This window comes from Leucoraja erinacea, chromosome 9 (genome assembly GCF_028641065.1).
Source record: "Leucoraja erinacea ecotype New England chromosome 9, Leri_hhj_1, whole genome shotgun sequence".
Taxonomy (NCBI): Eukaryota; Metazoa; Chordata; class Chondrichthyes; order Rajiformes; family Rajidae; genus Leucoraja; species Leucoraja erinaceus.
The window spans coordinates 44,381,494-44,401,072 of record NC_073385.1 but is presented as its reverse complement, the minus strand read 5'-3'; the positions used below and the strand labels follow the sequence as shown (position 1 = coordinate 44,401,072).

The window sequence follows — 19,579 nt, the reverse complement described above, 5'->3', positions numbered from 1 at the left end:
CGTACCTTTAAAAGGAGATGAGGAATTTCTTTAGCCAGAGGGTGGTGGATCTGTGGAATTCATTCCTATCAAGCGGAGATTGATAGGTTCTTGATTAATAAGGATGTCAAAGGTTACGGGGAGAAGGCAGGAGAATGGGGTTGAGAGGGAAAAATGGATTAGCCACATGGAACAGACTCAATGGATCAAATTTAGTCTGCTCCAATGTCTTATGATCTTATAAAACATTTACTGTATCTTTTCAGAATCCGCATGATCCAATGCACGTTTCTAGCATTTTCTTTTCTTTCAGATTTTCAGCTTGCACAGTATTTTCCTTCCAGGATATAGGAGAGTAGTTAATAACTTGAGAGTTGCTAGTTGTCCTATTGAAAAAGGCTTGCTTGTTCATGTCAGGAACACAGAAGTTCACTTTATAACAATCTGCATCATCCAGGAAGTAAGTGCATAAACTGCCCATGATAACATCCATTCCATTGTCTCCTGCTTGCAACACTCTCTGTTGGCAGGGTCTGCAATTGTGTCCCCATGGAAACAAACAGAACAATCTCTTACAGTACGGAATTTCCAGGGAATCTATTCAGCTCCAGGAACCTAGTACGGGTGTCAGGGGTTACGGGGATAAAGGCAGAAAATTGGGTTCGGAGGGAGAGATAAATCAGCCATGATTGAATGGCGGAGTAGACTTCATGGGCTGAATGACCTAATTCTGCTCCTATCTCTTATGACCTTGTGAACCCTTTGGCAAATCACACCAAGGATATCTCTGCTTCCATAGACAATGTTAATCCCACAAGATGACTGCTTTCTGCAAAACCCTTTCTCGCTCCATTATGGTGTGTCACTTAACTTGAAAAATAACATTTTGGTAAAGAATTTAGATGCCTGCAAGTGATGTGGGTTCAAGAGCTTATCGTGGAGTGTGTACCATAGGCCATCCTGAACATAATCCAAAAGTGACATGATATTTATCTCATTTGATGTCTATTCTTACCTTAAGATTCCCATTTATCAAAATAATTTTCGACCATTAACTATAACATGGTTACCATTTATATTTCGCTCCCATGTGCAAAAATTTCAGGTGATATTTTCAGGATAAATAAAATACTCAACTTTTGTGAGGGATACGGAACAGAAACAGGCTTTTCGGCCTACTAAGTCCATATACACCTTCAACCATCTAGTCACAGAAATCCTACATGAATCCCAATTTTTATTCCCCCCCCCCCCCCCCCCCCCCCCCCCCCCCAGAAAAAACCATTATACCACTCACTTGCACACTGTGGCCAATTTGCAGCAGCCAATTCACCTACCAACCTGCATGCCTTTGGAATGTGGGAGCATCTAGATGAAATCCATGTAGTCACAGAGAGAACACGCAAACTCCACACAGACAGACCTGAGGTCAAGTCAGTCAGAATCTTTTTCCCAGGATGGAAAAATCAAATACTAGAGGACATAGCTTTAAGCTGAGAGGAGCAAAGTTGAAAGAAGATGTGCGGGACATGTTTTTGAGGGTGGTGAGTGCCTGGGACATATACTTAACATTCTTTTAGCTTCTCTGGTGTAAATGGCAGTTTGTCTGTACTTGTGCTCATGTAGATATTTGTCTCCAGCTTTTCACTGATGACAAGAATTTAAATAAATTGATGACATGGCCATTCCCACTTTTTAAGAAAAATATTACTTGTTTTCTAAATATCAAAATATAGACAACAAAACATCATTGAAAATATGATGTTCTTTATAAATATAACATGCAAATAATCTGACTGGGAAGATGTAGGACATCGCTTTAAGGTAGGACATAACTTTGTATGAGAGAATTCTGCAGTGTAACTAAAAGTAACGGTTTATCTGCTCATCAAAAGAGAATCTAGTGCTGTACCTGCATTGTATTGACATTTGGACTGATGGCAGAATATTTGCAAATGTTATTGACCCGGGTTTTGTTGTCAATGGTGAAAGGTCAATGCTTTCCTCTGACCTCAAAGAAAACTGCAGAATTAGATTGATCAGGTCTCCTGCCATCAATTTCCCTTATTCCAACTTGACTTTAATGTGCCATCAGTAGGCTGGGAAGCCAATCAAATTGAAGAACTATCGAACCAAATCAGGTTATAAAAATCACAGATTATAATTTACTTTAGAAATCCAGATACAGCTCGGAAATAGGCTCTTTGGCCAACCGAATCCGCACTGTCCAGTGATCACCCCGTACACTAATACTATCCTACACGCTAGGGACAATTTACAATTTTACCGAAGCCAATTAACCTGCAAACTTGCACATGTTTGGAGTGTGGGAGGAAACCGGAACACTCAGAGAAAACCCATGCAGACACAGGGAGAAGGTGCAAACTCCACAAAGACAGCACCCGTAGCCAGGATTGAACCCAGATCTCTGCAGGTGTAAGGCAGCAACTCTACCACTATGCCACCCTTTACTTCAATATATTTTCAACTCATTTTACAATAATGAGTGGGATATTACTCAAGATTAAGAAATTGAATCATTATATCCTTTGTAAAAGGTTTTTTTTATTATTTTTTTTTAATCTGTGTATTTTTTACCGTACAGTGGTACAATAGCTAAATGCTTTTGGTGCCAGATGTTTTTTCATCAATAAGTACAAATCACAGTAACAATGATCCAGCTACATCTCAGTTAACAAGGCTTAACATTTTTTAATGGCTTCCACAATGGGAATAGTGCGTGCTCAGTGGTGTTCATGTAGTGTCTCTCATTCTGTTTGCAATTTCCAAGCCCGCAACAGTACAGCGAGTCGTGGAGGCAGCTCCCTCTGAAAGCAGCCTCACAGTTTCTGCATTTAATAGAGCATATGCAATGTCAGAAATTGATGTTGGTTTTACCCAGAAACGGGAGTGCAGGCTGACTGTTTCTCCATCATTAAAACTGAAAATTCAAGGCATTAATTTGACATTTTGAGAATGAATGTCATTTTCTTGGCTTGCATGCAAATATTAGCTCATTATGTTAACGCGCATTCATTTTGAGAAAAGGTGTTTTAGCCTGCAGTGAAGAATTTTGCCTGTGATTCAAAATTCTGGAAGCATAGAATATATAGGGAATAAAGTATTCTTGAGTATATCTTTGTATATTGTTGTGCGTGTGCCACCTTTAAGCAAGATAGATGAACAGGAGGACAGTGCTGGTTGTGGAACTGGCAAAGTAGTAATTATTAGCCGGGTAACCTTATCTGCAACTGAAGTGAGATGGACTAGCAGTGGCAGCAGTCATTTTGCAGAATCAAAGTCCATGTTAGTTGCATTATACACTGCCACACTGTGTTGTTAAGACTGGTATTAGCATGTACTGCTGAGGACATTGGAAGGACTCGATCTGTCACACTAAATCGCCTTCTTGCCCTCAGATGCTGAGGTCTCTGGCGCTGCTGACATATTCCTTCATTAATGGTCGAGCCTTGACAACTGATCCTAATTGGCTCTGAACAGCACTTCATGTATTATTGGTTTCTGCCTGCCCTGGTTCATGTCAACAACCCACAGCAAGTATAGGGTGTGCCTACTGCCTTTCCCTGCAATGATACTAAAATAGTCACTTACTTCTTAAGGTGCTGAACTTGCTGGAAGCAAAGTGAGAAACTCAAGATCCCTTCATCCCAAAGCAATAAATATTGAATGTGTATCTGTATAATGTTGTAAAAATGGGCCTGCATAAAGGCTATAAAACATGAATAGAGGGAACATTATGAACAGTGTTTTAAAGTACTTAGTCATGAATATCTTTCATGTGCTTTATTCCTTTGAGGACATGGGTTTCCTTTACTTTCAGAAAGTTATATTTTTCATTGTTCCCTTCAAAGATTATATTCTGAAGAAGCCTAATGATTAATATTAACATTTACGAATAAGAGGAGGACAATAGGCTGGACCTTCCACTGGACTTTAATTTTACTATTCAGTTTTATGTAATGGCCATAGCATTGGGTATTCCAAAATTCTTGACATCTTAATGTGCGTGGAGCCAGAATATGATAATTGGGAGTGGGTTGTGGAGGGATATATGGCTGCTCAAAATAAAATCAGTTGCTGTGATGATGAAAGAAATCAGCTATTTGAAAGTTTGGCTTTTTATCTTTTTCAAAAGAATAATTCAGATGGGGTGTGGGAATAGGTAGGCAATTGAAAAGGGCATCCAAAATGGAACGTGACTCTAACTGTGTTTTTGTTTTGTGACCATTCATGCTTTTAAAAAAAATAAATAGAAGCTTAATATTGACAAAAGATAGAAACAAAATGCTGGAGACACTCAGCAGGGCTGGCACCGTCTCTGGAGAAAATGGGTAGGTGACGTTTTGGGTCAGGACCTGAAACGTCACCTATCCATTTTCTCTAGAGATGCTGCCTTACCCACTGAGTGATTCCAGTCTATCTTTGGTATTAATCAGGATTTGTTAATTACAATTGGCCAAATGTTGACTATTATTTTGGATGTAGTTTCCTTCCCATCTCGGAAGGAGAGAAAAGGGGTAAAGGAAATTTATTCTGATCTAACAGAATAGATCTGAAGAAGGGTCTCGACCCGAAACATCACCTATTCCTTCGCTCCATAGATGCTGCCTCACCCGCTAAGTTATTCCAGCATTTTTGCCAACCTTCGTTTTTCCAGCATCTGCAGTTCCTTCTTAAACAGAATAATGTAAATGTTTCCCCTTAAATTGGAGGATGGTCCATTCAATACTTAAATTGCTGGTGTTATTTCATAGCATGCTGTAAAACCATTCTTATGTCCTAAAAGGATTTTACATATAAAAACTTGACCAAACTGTTCGGATTATTACCCTGCCTAGACTTTATGAAGTCATTGTTACATGGATCCAGCCAATTTAATTGCACTGTTTTGTAAGATCCTTTGATGATCATGCAAACAATAAAAAAGCAAATTATGACCAAATAATTATATTCATAACTATTAGATGAGGATTAGATTGGTGTGTTCATAATTCTTTATATTCATCATGACTTGAGAGTGATAATGAAAAGACAGATATCACTAATTTGTGATGGTAATTTTGTGATTTTAAATGGTGAGACATGCCCCTTTACCTTGCATCATTCTAGTCTCCGTACCCTGCGTAACTGATAATTAATTGCATTATTGTTGCATAAAGTGCCTGTAAATATGCTGCATATAAATGTCATTGTTCTGATGCGTGCAAATGACGATTAAGCAATCTTAATCTCTTATTTTCCCAAAACTAGAATTATTCACGAACCTAGAACAAAAGCAAAATTGCCAGAAATACTCAGTAGGCCAGGTCGCTTGACAAGAGTACAAAGAACTTTAACAAACGACATCGACCTGAATCATTATCTCTATTTCTCTTCCCACAGATGCGGCCTGATCTGCTGAGTATTTCTTGTATTTTCTGTTTTTATGTTACATTTCCACCATCAGGAGAACTTTTTGATGAACATGAACCTAACTACTGCTGGAGCATCCCATTAAATGTAAGGCTGAATTTATAGCTTTGCTCAGGAGTGCATCTTGCTTCTAAACATATAGCCTTGTAGAGAACATAGGTTGAGGATGAGGGGGGAAAGATTTAATAGGAACCTGAGGAGCTACATTTTCACACAGAGGGTGATGGGTATATGGCACGATCTGCCAGACGAGATAGTTGAGGCAAGTACTCTTAACGACATTTGGACAGGTACATGGATGGGAAAGGTTTAGAGGATTACTAGACTAAGTGGGACCCATTGGGACCCTGTCACACAGGAGGCCTGGTCTCCCAACGCTACCCGTTTCCCCCAACACAATATTCCACCACTCACCCATAGCCCCCAACTGCGCAGGCACGGCTCATTTCCTCTCATCCCTCAGCACTCCCTTTCCCTCCTCTTCACCTCTCCTTCTCCTTTCCCCTACCCTCAGTCACTCCCTCCCTTTCTCCATAACTCCTCCCCCTCCCTACCCCCACTCTCCATCCTCACCTCCTCCACTTCCCTCCCTACCTCTTCCTCTCCCTCAATACCCCCATACTCCCTCCTCACCTCCCCAGGATCTCGAGAGTGCCACTCCTTTACCTCCTTGTGTGACTGGAGGAGCAGCAGCAACCGTCGGACTCAGCCAGCCTCAGCACCCAGGCCTCAGCGTTTGCGCGGCTTCTCCCCGCCCGGCCTCTCCCCTCACCAGGAGTCGGCCACTGGCGCCTGTAGATGCACCCCCAGCCTCAGTGCCAAGCGGCGGATCCCCGCGATCGGCGCGGCCTCTGCCCGCCCCAAGAGCTGGCTGCTACCACCGCCTGCAGACGAAGCCCCAGCCTCAGCGCCAAGACGGTCAATCCACGCGGGCCCGGAGGAGAGCCAACCTCAGCGCCCAGGCCTCGGATCATCGACGTAGCTTCTCCCCGCCCCCGGAGCCAGAGCCGTCGCCGCCAGACTCAACACCCGGGTCCCTGATCGTCGGCTTGGCCTCTCCCCGTCCCCGGAACCGGCCACCGCCCCAGCCTCAGCACCATGGCGGAGCCCCGCGGGCCCGGAGTAGCAGTAAAATGCTGCTTTTAAAATGTTACCTGTGTCGCCATTGAGAAAAAAGGCCCCAACTGCGCAGACACGGCTGAGACCTTGTTGGGTGCCTTTTGCAACGCCAGTAAAGACGCGCATGGGAACTCTCCTCCAACTGCGCATGAGCGGGTGGAGGCGCTGTTTTAAGTTAATTTGTTTTAAACGTTAATAACTTTTAAAATATACCATCAATCTGAACAAAACTTGTTTCGTGTATAGCTTAGGACAATGGTGAGTAAGGTAGGGCAAAATCGTAGCGCTATTGTGTAAGGTTTTTGCGCAAATAGAGGTACAATGCAAACCTGCAGATAACAAGATGAGAGTTTTAGTTATATAATAAAATAATAATAATAATAATAATATAGATAGATGGGCCAAACTAGGTTGAACTAGTGTAGATGGGGCACCTTGGTCAGCATGGGCTGTATGACTGTGACTGTGCCCTTTTAAGTTTTGCTTATTTTGTCATAAAAGTTTATTTTTAAACGAGGACCGCCGCAATGTTGGTTTCTGATGGGAGCTGCAGTTTTGCACCTGCACCAAGTTCCAGGCAGGCTGGGAGCCACGAGGCATGACTCAACACGACAGCGCATAAGTTAAGATTCCCTGCACCCTCCTCTGTTCAAGATATTCAATGGAGCATCTCTCAAACAAAGACAGAAGCACAGGCATTGACCTTAAGCAATTTTTATACTGAAAAATGCTGACTTAGTATACAACTTCCGTGAAAGTACCATGAGGAGGTTTTCATTTGTAATAACTCTTATTTAAAAAATGCAATCTCAGCATTCTGACCATTAAAGTGCAGCAAGATGTATTCCTATCTGTGTAATGCAGAGAATGTATAAATCTGTGACAGCTTTTAGGGGGTTAGACAGTCAGTTTATAAATATTGAATATTTCTCAGATCATCAGATTTGATTGTATTGAATATGCTGACTTACTCTAGATGACAATGGACTCAGAACTGTACTGTAACATCTATACATGTATTTATTTTCTGCATGCAAAGATGAACTCTCAGCAATCTGCAGGGGTCATTTTATTGGACGACAACTTGAACAAAGACTTGGTAAATGGTCTGTAGGTGAAAGGTAATCAGACTTAATTTAAGATTCATTTAACATATATCTGCGCGGCGCTTTTTTTTGATCAGTCAAATGTTTCTATTTTTGTTTGTTTTAATCTGTAACAATTCACGGAGGCTAGATTATGCGACAATTCACACAGTTGCACACCTACATACAAAGACTCGGGCCATTATAATGAAGTGTCTATTCAAATCCAACTAAAAATATCTCTGAACAAGTTAATATCCGTTTTTATTTCTGTGAGCAATTCAGAATAAAAGTATAATGCTTCACATTAATGAAGGTCATAAAACACACATTCCATTCATTATATAGCTTGGCAATTATTTTCATTATATCTATTCTGGCACAGTGGTGTAGCAGTAGAGCTGCTGTCTCACAGCGCCAGAGACCTGGGTTCGATCCTGACTACGGTAGCCGTCTGTGCAGGGTCTGTATGGTTTCCCCATGACCATGTGGGTTTTCTCCGGGAGCTCCTCATTCCTCCAACATTCCAAAGATGTGCAGTTTTGTAGGTTGATTGGCTTCTGTAAATTGACCGAAGTGTGTAAGATAGGGTAGCATAGAACTAGTGTATAGATAGCTGGTGTGGACTTGGTGGGCCCTTGGGCATCTTTCCATGCTGTATCTCTAACTAAAAGAAAAATTAAACTTAATCGTGTTTTATTTTGAAAGTGCTCTAAATGGCAAGTGAGTATATCAGAATCGCAGAACGTGAATAGAAATTTCAAGATGCCAAAGAGCCCTTTTTTTTTAAAACCTGGTATTTACATTTTATTGTCGGGGAGTTTAGAATTTGATCATTTCACAGGAAGGAAAAGGACTTTCTTCCACACATCGTATCAATATTCAGTGTTTAGTAAATAAGAAAATGACTTGTTTTCCATGCACTCATTCATGGACAGCGAAATTGGTAGATTTTTTTTTGAAGAAAGCACTAAAACATCCTGATGTTTCTGTAGCTTTAAGTCCTACAGTTTAATAACTTGGATTCCTAATTGAGTACAAGATTTACATATTTATTGGAAGATATTGAATTTATTTGCCATATTGCATTGGCTGGTGTTCTGTTCCATGTAGTAATGCTGCCACCTTCTGAGATGGGGAAGTATTATCATCTACAGGCAGTTGTTTAGCCTGAAGACTTCTTAATGTTTTCTGCAAGTTGGCCAGTTGCTGAAAGCAACCAGAATAACCTCACAAAGTCAACTTGCCGTGTTTCTGAATAGCCTGAATCCTAAATGATTGGTTCACAAGCCTGTACGCGAGAAGCCCCAGTTTCTCAGTATGATTGCATTCCCAATGTGACAGTCATGACAGGCCTGGCAACTCAGCAGGAAGAGGTAGAACCGAGTTCATTAACATTTACTATCGCAAATATATATAAAAGATGTTGGATACAATTAAAACATGGATTTTTATCATATTAAACATTCAAATGCAATGTAAACAGTAAGTTAATGTTGAATGGGAGTTAAAGAAATGGTGCTTTGAGGGCAGAGGTGGGCACAGCTGGGATTAGGAAGCAAAAGAGATTGCGGATGTTTTTTCACTATCATTCAATCAGACAACATGCCCTTCAGCAGAACAGCGAGCCTCCTGATTCTCTCGAATTAGGGAGATTAGCATGAAGCGCATAATGCAGGATGATGGAATTTGTCATAATTTGTATTGTTCTGGAAAGATGCGATTTGATAGAGCGATGCGTCTCGGAGCATGTCATGTCCCACGGGCAGGTCACGGAGGAAACTTGGCAGAAATGATTTTCCGATATGTGCATCAGTCGTAAATGCCTCACAACCAATTTGTCAAAAGCTGAGGTCCAGACAGTTAAAAACTGTGGGCATTTGCCCTAATACAAGGAGAAATGAAGTCGGCATATATCTCCAAATAGCAAATTCATTACAAAGTAATCTTGTCATATTTTAAATATATAGCCTATTTGTCATCATCTTGGCTAAATTTTGAATTTTATTCATATTTTGCTTTGCTGTGAAAGCTTTTTTTTCAAGTAAACAGCTGGAAAAGTGGTGAAGTCTCCTAATTTCCACTTCCCATTATTTTAATAACACTCTTTGCTCCAAGGAGCCTTCTCACTGAAATCATCATTAACTGTAACAGCATCAGGAGGTGTCTTCTGAGTGATTGCTTCTGACCTTGATAATGTTCACAAACTGCCAATAGAAAGGATAATCAGCATGTAGTTGACAAAACGGACATGACAGTGTTACTTATCTGCTGCGGCATTTCTGAAAATGTGCATGAGGAAAGCAGACAGGCAAGGGAACATGCTTATTTACAGTAGCACAGCAAGAAGAAAAGGTCCAATGTCATGAAATGACCACAGTCTATTTATGGAAGAACTGTCTACGCTGCCACTCTTTTGGCATTTTACATTTTTTCCTCCACTAAACTTAAGTGCACGCATGGGTAATGCAATTTACCATACAAATATTGAGCAAGATTTGGTGATATTTTGCGAGACATTCAGCGATGTCTGCCTTTTCGCTTCCTACATCTATTGAAATAACAAGGTTTATAGGGCCAGCTAAGTAACACTGATCATATGTGACAGTTGATCATTCGCGGGTTGGGGATTTCAGAAGTGCTGAAAAATATATAAAATTTGTGACTGCGTACAGTACGATGAGTTCTATGCTGCATCACTCTTAAAGGGGGGAAAAGTTACCATTCTTTAGTCACAGGCACAGAATTTTATATGATGTTTTAGATTTACAAGGTAGATTTTACCTTCAACTAAAAAAAAACTATATTTTGAAAGGAATTTAATATCTAACTCAAAATGAACGACCTTTCCAGACCAAATGGGTGAAAGAGTGCAGGTGCACATTTTGCTAGTTGGCTTATTTATGTGAAACAGCTTGCAGAAAGGTAATACTCCAAATCTTTAGTTCTTTGTATATTTTCTTATTGTCAAGCTCCACTGCCAAAAATAGAATATTATTTACCTTTTTCTTCATCTAGGCAAAAGTTATGGCAATAGAAAAGGAATGTGCATCAAATTCTGATACACTGGAACTGGAAAATGACTTTTTTAAAACATTTTTATAATCTTGCAAGATTTTTTAATGTTCTGTGGTATTCCCGTGGATTGACTGAAATATATATTTGTTAAAATAGTGTATAATGTACATATAAAGCCCAAGTATTAGAACAATTGAAAAAAAAAGGAAGTCTCATGATTAGAAAAATAATATTGAAATATTGCACCTCAAAAAAAAAATCAGATGTTTATTACATTGCTGGGTAAATGGAGAGAAAGGTATTGAACTCAAGTTAAGAATGAAGAGATTGTTATAGGAATAAATCTCCCAATATACAGATGGAAACTTCACTCCCTACTATCAAAAAGAGGAGGCAGTTAAATCCTCTTCGGAAAAATACATGTTAATGTTTTTGCATGTACGCCCTTTGTCAGAACGGAAAGAAAAGAATGACATTCTAAAAAGTGGAAGGAGAGCTTCTGTTCACATGCTTCAATAATGCTATTTCTGAAACACCATAGAATGCTCTTTTCTTGAGGGGAAAGATGTGGGGGCTGATTTGCAACAAGTGATTCGCTTCCTCTTAGGCGGCCAATTGGTGATCCAGAAAGTTCAAAATTGCATGTTGCTTTCAGTTATTTGAAACTATTTCAAGTTTTGAATCTTGTTAAAAAAGAAGAAAAATGCATTGGCATTCTGTGTTTAAGATCCCCCCCCCCCCCCCCCCCCCCCCCCCCAATATGTCAAGTTTTAGATGGTTAACCATGAATATCCACACATTCTGTGCAAAATCTTGGAGAGCAATACACTGCGTGGAAGCACATTTCATACCTAGACATTTTGCAATGATGCATCAGGAGTAAATATCATTGTGTAGATGAAACTGTAATTGATGGGTGAGGAGTTATTACTATTAATCCCTACTATTTAAGGCTGAAAGAAGTGGATAATATAAAACAAAATTAAATGTAAAGTATGAAATTATCCGTTACCTGTGAAACCAACCTGGGAATTTTGGAGCTTAATTAATCAGTTATACAATCCTGAGCTGGAGAACTACAGTGATCATTTTGATCTGTCCTTTTTAATAATGGAATGTTAATGGCACAATGACTGCTGTGGGTCAAAAAATAAATTTATCTCTGAACTTTTTCTTTTAGCTGAAGATAATTTTACTGGTAGAGGAAAAGTTACTGAAAGCAAGTAAAAATATAGCATTAGGTAAATTTTTAAATGGTGAACGTCAAACACGGTAGAACAATTGAATTTGTTCAGAAAAGAATTGAGAGAAAACTTATGTTGAAGAATCCGACCATGTATAGATTCTTCTGCTTAAATGAGGGAATTTGTAGTATATCTGAAATTATTCAATTGGTAAGAATGAATGAAATTTCGTTGGGGAGTTTTGATTTTCACACTTTGATTCAGAATTGTCATGGATCCCACAAAAGTTCCCCTTTCATATTGCCAATTACAAATTTTGTTGCAACAGGATACATCATACGAATAGATGCTGAAATTAATTTTATTGGATCTCAATTAATGCTAAAAAAAAAACCTGAATAACAATTAAATTGCAGAAAAGGGAGTAAGATCCCACAGGATAACTTCAACAAACTGAGGGGTTTATTTAGATAATTGTTGTAATACAAAAGAACAGAAATTAGAGTAAAATATCATAATATTATGTCCAAATTAATTTTAACTGTAATTATCCTTTTTCATGTTCATTGTCTTATGTGTGGATATTCATGGATAATTATGAATGCTAAAATTATCAAATTAGTAAGAAGCAGGCTCTTTTTGTTATGTAGCCTTTCGGGAATTGAATGTGTGGTTGAAAAGAAAATGTATAGATTTACAGGGCTATGCGGGAAGAGCTGGGGGTTTGGGATTAATTGAAAAGCTCTTTCAAAAGGATGGCACAAATATTACGGGTCAAATAACAGCTTTCTCTGCTGCATAATTCTTTGATTTTTTTTCCATTGAATCTCATTTAAGTGTGTTTTGTTCTAGCTGCATTATAACTGGTTGGTGCAATTTTATTGTGAATTTCATTGATAATTTTGTTGTCTTATCTTTTTAGTAAAGAAGGGTCTCGACCCGAAACGTCACCCATTCCTTCTCCCCAGAGATGCTGCCTGTCCCGCTGAGTTACTCCAGCACTTTGTGTCTGTCACTATTTGAGACCACTGATTTAATTTTAGGCACATGTATAACATTATGCAATTAGAATTGACAGGATTGACAGAGAAACGAAAACAGAGTGCAAGTATTTCTATTCTTGACGTACCTCCAAATGCCATTTACTAGTGACCCTTGAACAGATTTTCACACCGAGCTATTTCCAGTGCGAAAACATCTATGCAGTCACGATTTAGACTTCATTTTATAAAAGCAAGATATTTTAGGCGCAAAGAGATAGATGAGGTTATGCTATGATCCTGGAATAATGTAACACACATAGAAGAGGCAAGCGTTCTGGAAAATTGGCTTTGTCAAGATGCGAAAAAAATAACACTACAGTAATCTCTTCATAATGCATAGCACTCTGTGACTGATGAGCTGCAACTCAAAAATGCCTGCTAAACATTTAGCAACTACTGCATTCATAAAGAGTGTATCTTATCAAAATGTTGTATCTTCTTGAGCACTGAACTAATTTGGATGACTTACTGCAGATTATTACTCCAGACCTCTGGTTTGTTTGTCTAACCGCAGTGCTAGCATATCCTCAAGACAAGGTCTGATCCTGCCCTAAACCAACTCCTTAAAAATGCACTTTCCTTTTAATACCTAATTACATCTTGATTTGTAATAGAAACCCTGACTAATTCTGCTTCGGTCTCAACCAACTCATCCTCCATCATCAGCACATTCTGCTCACCTCTGCTGCTCAACAATAACATTCTATCACTTCAGAAACCATATTATACAGCACAGGTCTTGAGCCTGCCTCCTACAAGAAACCACCATCCGTGGAGCTTGAGGATTCTAGAATTATTGTCATTTTATCAATTAACATCTAAGAATGTTATTTGCATTTAATAATGTTGATACGACATATTGTAGGTATCTTCAAATCAAACATTTTGCAGGGTTATAAAGAAAGCAATACTTCATTTAATCCTTCATTTGACATGTAGTGAAGGTACTTAAAAAAGATACTGATGCCAACTGCTTAATATAGGCCCTAGGTATCAGCAATTACGTCCAAAGAATTACAAATTACACTACTTTAAACTTCTAAATAATACAAAAAGAATGTTGAATCATTTTAGTTACAGGGAAATGTATGGTAAATGAGCATTAGATCAACTGAATTAAAATGTTTTATGTGATAGAATTAGAATACAGGTATAGAAATAAATGATTTACATCCCTATTTGAAATGAATTGACTGCCATTGATATATGTAGAATCATTCAGATACAGTGCCTTCCGTAATGTTTGGGCCAAAGACCCATCATTTATTTATTTGCCTCTTGTACTCCACAATTTGAGATTTGTAATAGAAAAAAATCACATGTGGTTAAATTGCACATTGTCAGATTATATTAAAGGGTATTTTTATACATTTTGCTTTCACCATGTAGAAATTACAGCTGTGTTTATACATAGTCCCTCCCATTTCAGGGCACCATGTTTGAGACACATGGCTTCACAGGTGTTTGTAATTGCTCAGGTGTGTTTAAATTCCTCCTTAATGCCATTATAAGAGAACTCTCAGCACCTAGTCTTTCCTCCAGTCTTTCCATCACCGTTGGAAACTTTTATTGCTGTTTGTCAACATGAGGACCAAAGTCGAGAGTTTTATTGTCATGTGTCCCAGATAGGACAATGACATTCTTACTTGCTGTAGCACAACAGAATATGTAAACATAATACAAAACGGAAGATAAAACTTCAGTGTGTCTATAGACCATAGACGATATATACACAATAAATAAGCAGATATAGTCCTGGTTATTGTTCAGAGCTTATTTGATGTTGTGTTTAATAGCCTGATGGCTGTGGGGAAGAAGCTGTCCCTGAACCTGGATGTTACAGATTTCAGGCTCCTGTACCTTCTTCCTGAAACGAGTGTGTGAAATGATGGTGTGGGCCTTTGATGATGTTGGCAGCCTTTTTTGAGGCAGTGACTGCGATATACCCCTTCGATGGTGGGGAGGTTAGAGCCGGTGATGGACTGTGCAGTGGTCACAATTTTCTGCATTGTTTTCCGCTCCTGGATGTTCGAGTTGCCAAACCAGGCCATGATGCAGCCGGTCAGCATGCTCAAAGAAGCCATTATTAGACTGAGAAATAAGAATAAAACTGCCAGAGACACCAGCTAAACCTTTGGCTTACCAAAATGAACTGTTTGGAACATCATTAAGAAGAAAGAGAGCACTGGTGAGCTAACTAATCGCAAAGGGACTGGGTAGGCCAAGGAAGATGACAGATGAATTATCTCTATAATAAAGAAATCCACAGCTGAAGGCAGAATTCTCTCTATAACAAAGAAAAATCCCCAAATACCTGCCTGACAGATCAGAAACATTCTTCAGGAGTCGGGTGTGGATTTGTCAATGTCCACAGTCCGCAGAAGACTTCATGAACAGAAATGCAGAGGCTACACTGCAAGATGCAAACCACTGGTTAGCGGCAACAATAGGATGGTCAGGTTACAGTTTGCCAAGAAGTACTTAAAAGAGAAACCACAGTTCTGGAAAAAGGTCTTGAGGACAGATGAGACGAAGATTAACTTGTATCAGAGTGATAGCAATAGCAAAGTATGGAGGAGAGACGGAATTGCCCAAGATCCAAAGCATACCGTGAAACACGGTGGTGGGGGTGTAATGGCGTGGGCATATATGGCTGGTGAAGGTACTGGCTCACTTACCTTCATTGATAATACAACTGCTGATGGTACTGGCATCATGAATTCTGAAGTGCAAAGACACATCCTATCTGTTCATGTTCAAACAAATGCCTCAAAACTCATTGGCCTGCGATTCATTCTACAGCAAGACAATGAACCCAAACATACTGCTAAAGCAACAAAGGAGTTTTTCAAAGCTAATAAATGCTCAATTCTTGAGTGGCCAAGTCAATCACCTGATCTGAACCCAATTGAGCATGCCTTTTATATGCTGAAGAGAAAACTGAAGGGGGCTAGCCCCCAAAACAAGCATGAACTAAAGATGGCTGCAATACAGACCTGGCAGAGCATCAACAGAATAAACACCCAGCAACTGGTGATGTCCATGAATCGCAGATTACAAGAAGCAATTGCATGCAAAGGATATGCAACAAAATACTAAACATGACTACTTTCATTTACATGACATTGCTGTGTCCCGAACATTATGGTGCCCTAAAATGGGGGGACTATGTATAAGCACTGCTGTGATGATACCAAATTTCTGCATGATGATACCAAAATGTATAAAAAGACCCTTTATTAAAATCTGACAATGTGCACTTTAACCACATGTGATTTTTTTTTCTCTATTACAAATCTTAAATTGTGGAGAACAGAGGCAGATAAATAAATTATGGGTCTTTGTCCCAAACATTATGGAGGGCACAGTATATTTGAAGCTGTTCTGGAAACTACCAATGTGTAGAAATAAAAAATAGTATAAAAACAAAAATACAAGGTGACGTAGTATGGGCATCACAGTGGTGCAGTAGTAGAGTTGCTGCCTTACAGTGCCAGAGACCTGGGTGTGATCCTAACTATGGGTGCTGTCTGTACGGAGTTTGTACATTCCCTGTGACTGCATGGATTTTCTCCAGGTGCTCCAGTTTCCTCCCACACTCCAAAGACGTACAGGTTTGTAGATTAATTGGCTTTGGTAAAATTCCAAAATTGTCCCTAGTGTATAGGATAGTGTTCGTGTACGGGATGATCGCTGGTTGGCGCAGACTCAGTGGGCCGAAGGGCCCGTTTCGGCGCAGTATCTCGTCTGGTCTAAAATTACGATTTTCTAAAAGTACATTGCACATTTAATTTGCCTTCATAATGATTGTAATTCTTTGCTGCAAATTATCTAATAAGTCCCCTGTGGTTTATTTTTTGATCCGATATAACAGCATTGAATAACTAAAAAACCCTGCTCAAGTCTAACTTCGTGGAATTAGATCCTTCGGTTAACAGAGTCATGAGCGTTCCGCCAAAGGGGTTGGACAAACAAATGTTTTTTTTTAATTGAATGGAAAATTCTGGAAATGTTCAGCAGCATCTGTGGTAACTTGTTGCCTTATAAGGGGAGAACACCGTAGGTAGGAAGCTTGGGAGGACGGGGTGTACTGGGGTGTACAAGGCATTGGGTTCTTGGAATTGGATTGAATTGAGTTGAGAGGAACAACATGAAAACAGGCCCTTCTGCCCGCTGTGACCATGCAGACCATCGATCACATCTATTACAATGGTACTTAATGCTCTACCCACATTCGATTCCCATCCCCTGTACACCAAAGGCAATTTTACCGAGGGCAACCTACAAACTCGCACGTCTCTGGGATGTAGGAGGAAACCCACATGGTCACAGGGAGAACGTGCAAACTCTGCGCAGACAGCACTCAAGGTCAGGATCAAACCCAGGTCCCTGGTGCTGTGAGGCAGCAGCTCTACCAGCTGTGCCACTGTGCCACCTTTTACCTTGAAGTACAAGATGATGGTGTATGGAATTTTAAATTATTATTATCTTATAACTTCCTGTATAAGGAAGGGTTCTTTGCAATTAAAAAGAAACGCATGATTCTAAACAATATCTGGAGTAGGTTAAAAAATATTGAATCTTTCTCTTATCTCCTTGGTTAATTTTATGTATACTCAGATCGGCTAAGATTGATTTGGTAGCTGCAGAGGATACCCAACCTCATAGGGTTAAATTTGTTTCAGTCAAAGAACAGATGCAGTTTCAAAGTAGATGAAAATCTCTAGAGGCACCTCTCTCTTCCCTCCCCCAATCCCCACAGCAATTTTAATATTTGTAAGTTATTATTCTGCTGAGTTTCTTTTTTAAGGAGTTTCTTGAAAACTTCCAACAAATTTGTATGCAAAATGTGTTTGTAATGTGCATGCCTTTGAGATTGAGTTAAAAACTAGATTGGCTTTTTCATTTGCAACAATTCTTGTCTAAAGATGAAAAAATAGTATTTGGTGTAGTGCAATAAATTAAATATGGAACTTTTATCAGAGATTAACCTAATATCACCGATGGTTTAGAAGAATTATTTACGAAGTGTCAGTGGGCCACTGCATAAAAAATGTACATTTAAACAAATATCCAACATATTAAAAATGTGCATTATACTCTGATTGTTGATTAGTTTACGAGGTTAATGCAAATGTAACTGTCTTCCTGTCTGTTCAGAGCTGCATTATGCAGTCATGTTGTATTTTTAAGGACAGATCATTGACAGTCAATTAACAATTTTGATTGGTGTGTCATATCATTCTTTTGAACTGTTAATAGTATGTTAATATCATTCTTTTCTTCGTTCTATTTCATTTGTGGTATTTCAGTCGCCCAGCTTTTTTAAAATTCCAATCAACCTAAAATAAATCCTAAATAATAGATTATTAAGCCCGATGCAGCTTGGGGAGATTTTTTTTCTGCATTGGGAGTTCACAGTGGATCCCTTTGATATTGAAATTAAGGAGTGATTGCCTTTTTATTCAAATCATAACTTCTTTTGATGGTAGCCTGTTAAGAAATATTCAGTGAAAGTCTGACCTTATCTAGTTTGCTGCCGAACAGGACTCTGATGCTGTCTGAAGGTTCATAAATGGAATGCCAATGACAATTTGTTGTTGTCGTTTTGCTGCCTCAGCCTTCACTTGTGGATAGTTGATGTACAGCTCTCACTTTACCAAATAACCCTTTCAAGTAAATGATCTTCTGATTGATCTGATGGTTTCAAAGCACTGGGTTCTCATTTATGGTTTACAGTCATAGTAATTTAAGCTTGTACTCTTGCTCTGAAAAATGCATCAAAGTTGACAGCCAAACTTGACGGACAGGCATGGTAGTATCCTGGGGAACCACTATGCGAAGCAGGTTTTCTCTGCACCCACTTAAAGAAAAGGACATGGTACTTTGCTACTGGAAATGCAGGGGAGTGCTGAATAGTTGCCTATAATAAAAGAAACAGCTGGAACAAAAATGTGAACTTATTGCACATTAGTTTTCTTCATTTTTGCGTGAAAACGCTGTAAATGGCAGTTTACCCGTGATCTAATGCTATTGCTTCAGCCCGAAAGCACACTTCTTTAGAGATACAGCGTAGAAATAGGTCCTTTGACCCACCGAGTCCGCGCCAACCTGACATCCCCATACACTAACGCTATCCTACACACTAGGGACAATTTACAATTTTAGCAAAACCAATTAATCCACAAACCGGTACGTCTTTGGAGTGTGGGAGGAAACTGGAGTACCCAGAGAAAACCTACGCGGTCACAGGGAGAACGTACAAACCCGTAGTTAGGATCGAACTAGGGTCTCTGGTACTGTAAGGCAGCAAGTCTACCGCAGTGCCACTGTGCTGCCCAATTCTAATCTACTGTACATCTACAGGGACTTCCTCTTTATTTTAAGATAAATTAAGTTCTTGATGTCCAGTTCATATTTAAATTTGTTTTAGAAAAATAAGACAATTAGATCATGTGCTTTTATTCTGAAATTGTCTCTTAATGATAAAATAATAGTCTTTCATTTGTTGAAATAAATTTTGAGCATAAGTTTATTTCAAGAGGGTCAGTTTTACTGAAGTAACAATTCGTCTCAATGATAAGGAAACTATTTTAAAATAAGAATTTTATATATTTAATTAGGACACAACTTTTCTTAATAAGACAGACACAAAATGCTGGAGTAACTCAGCAGGTCAGGCAGCATATCTGGAGAAAAGGAGTAGATGACGTCTTGG

The 19,579-nt window shown here is 39.1% G+C and overlaps 1 protein-coding gene across 4 annotated transcripts in view; it reads left to right on the top strand.

The window, feature by feature from the left end:
- The window catches only part of dph6 (diphthamine biosynthesis 6), a 264,965-nt gene that overhangs the window by 165,045 nt on the left and 80,341 nt on the right, over nucleotides 1-19,579 (top strand). The window contains exon 13 of one of the 4 annotated variants that reach the window (XM_055640698.1): nucleotides 10,635-10,813. The exons of the other annotated variants lie outside the window; for them this stretch is intronic. Within the exon in view, the coding sequence (XP_055496673.1) occupies nucleotides 10,635-10,721 (87 nt within the window). The 3' untranslated portion in view covers nucleotides 10,722-10,813. Of the gene's footprint in view, nucleotides 1-10,634; nucleotides 10,814-19,579 lie in introns of those variants that run through there. 4 annotated transcript variants of the gene reach the window in all.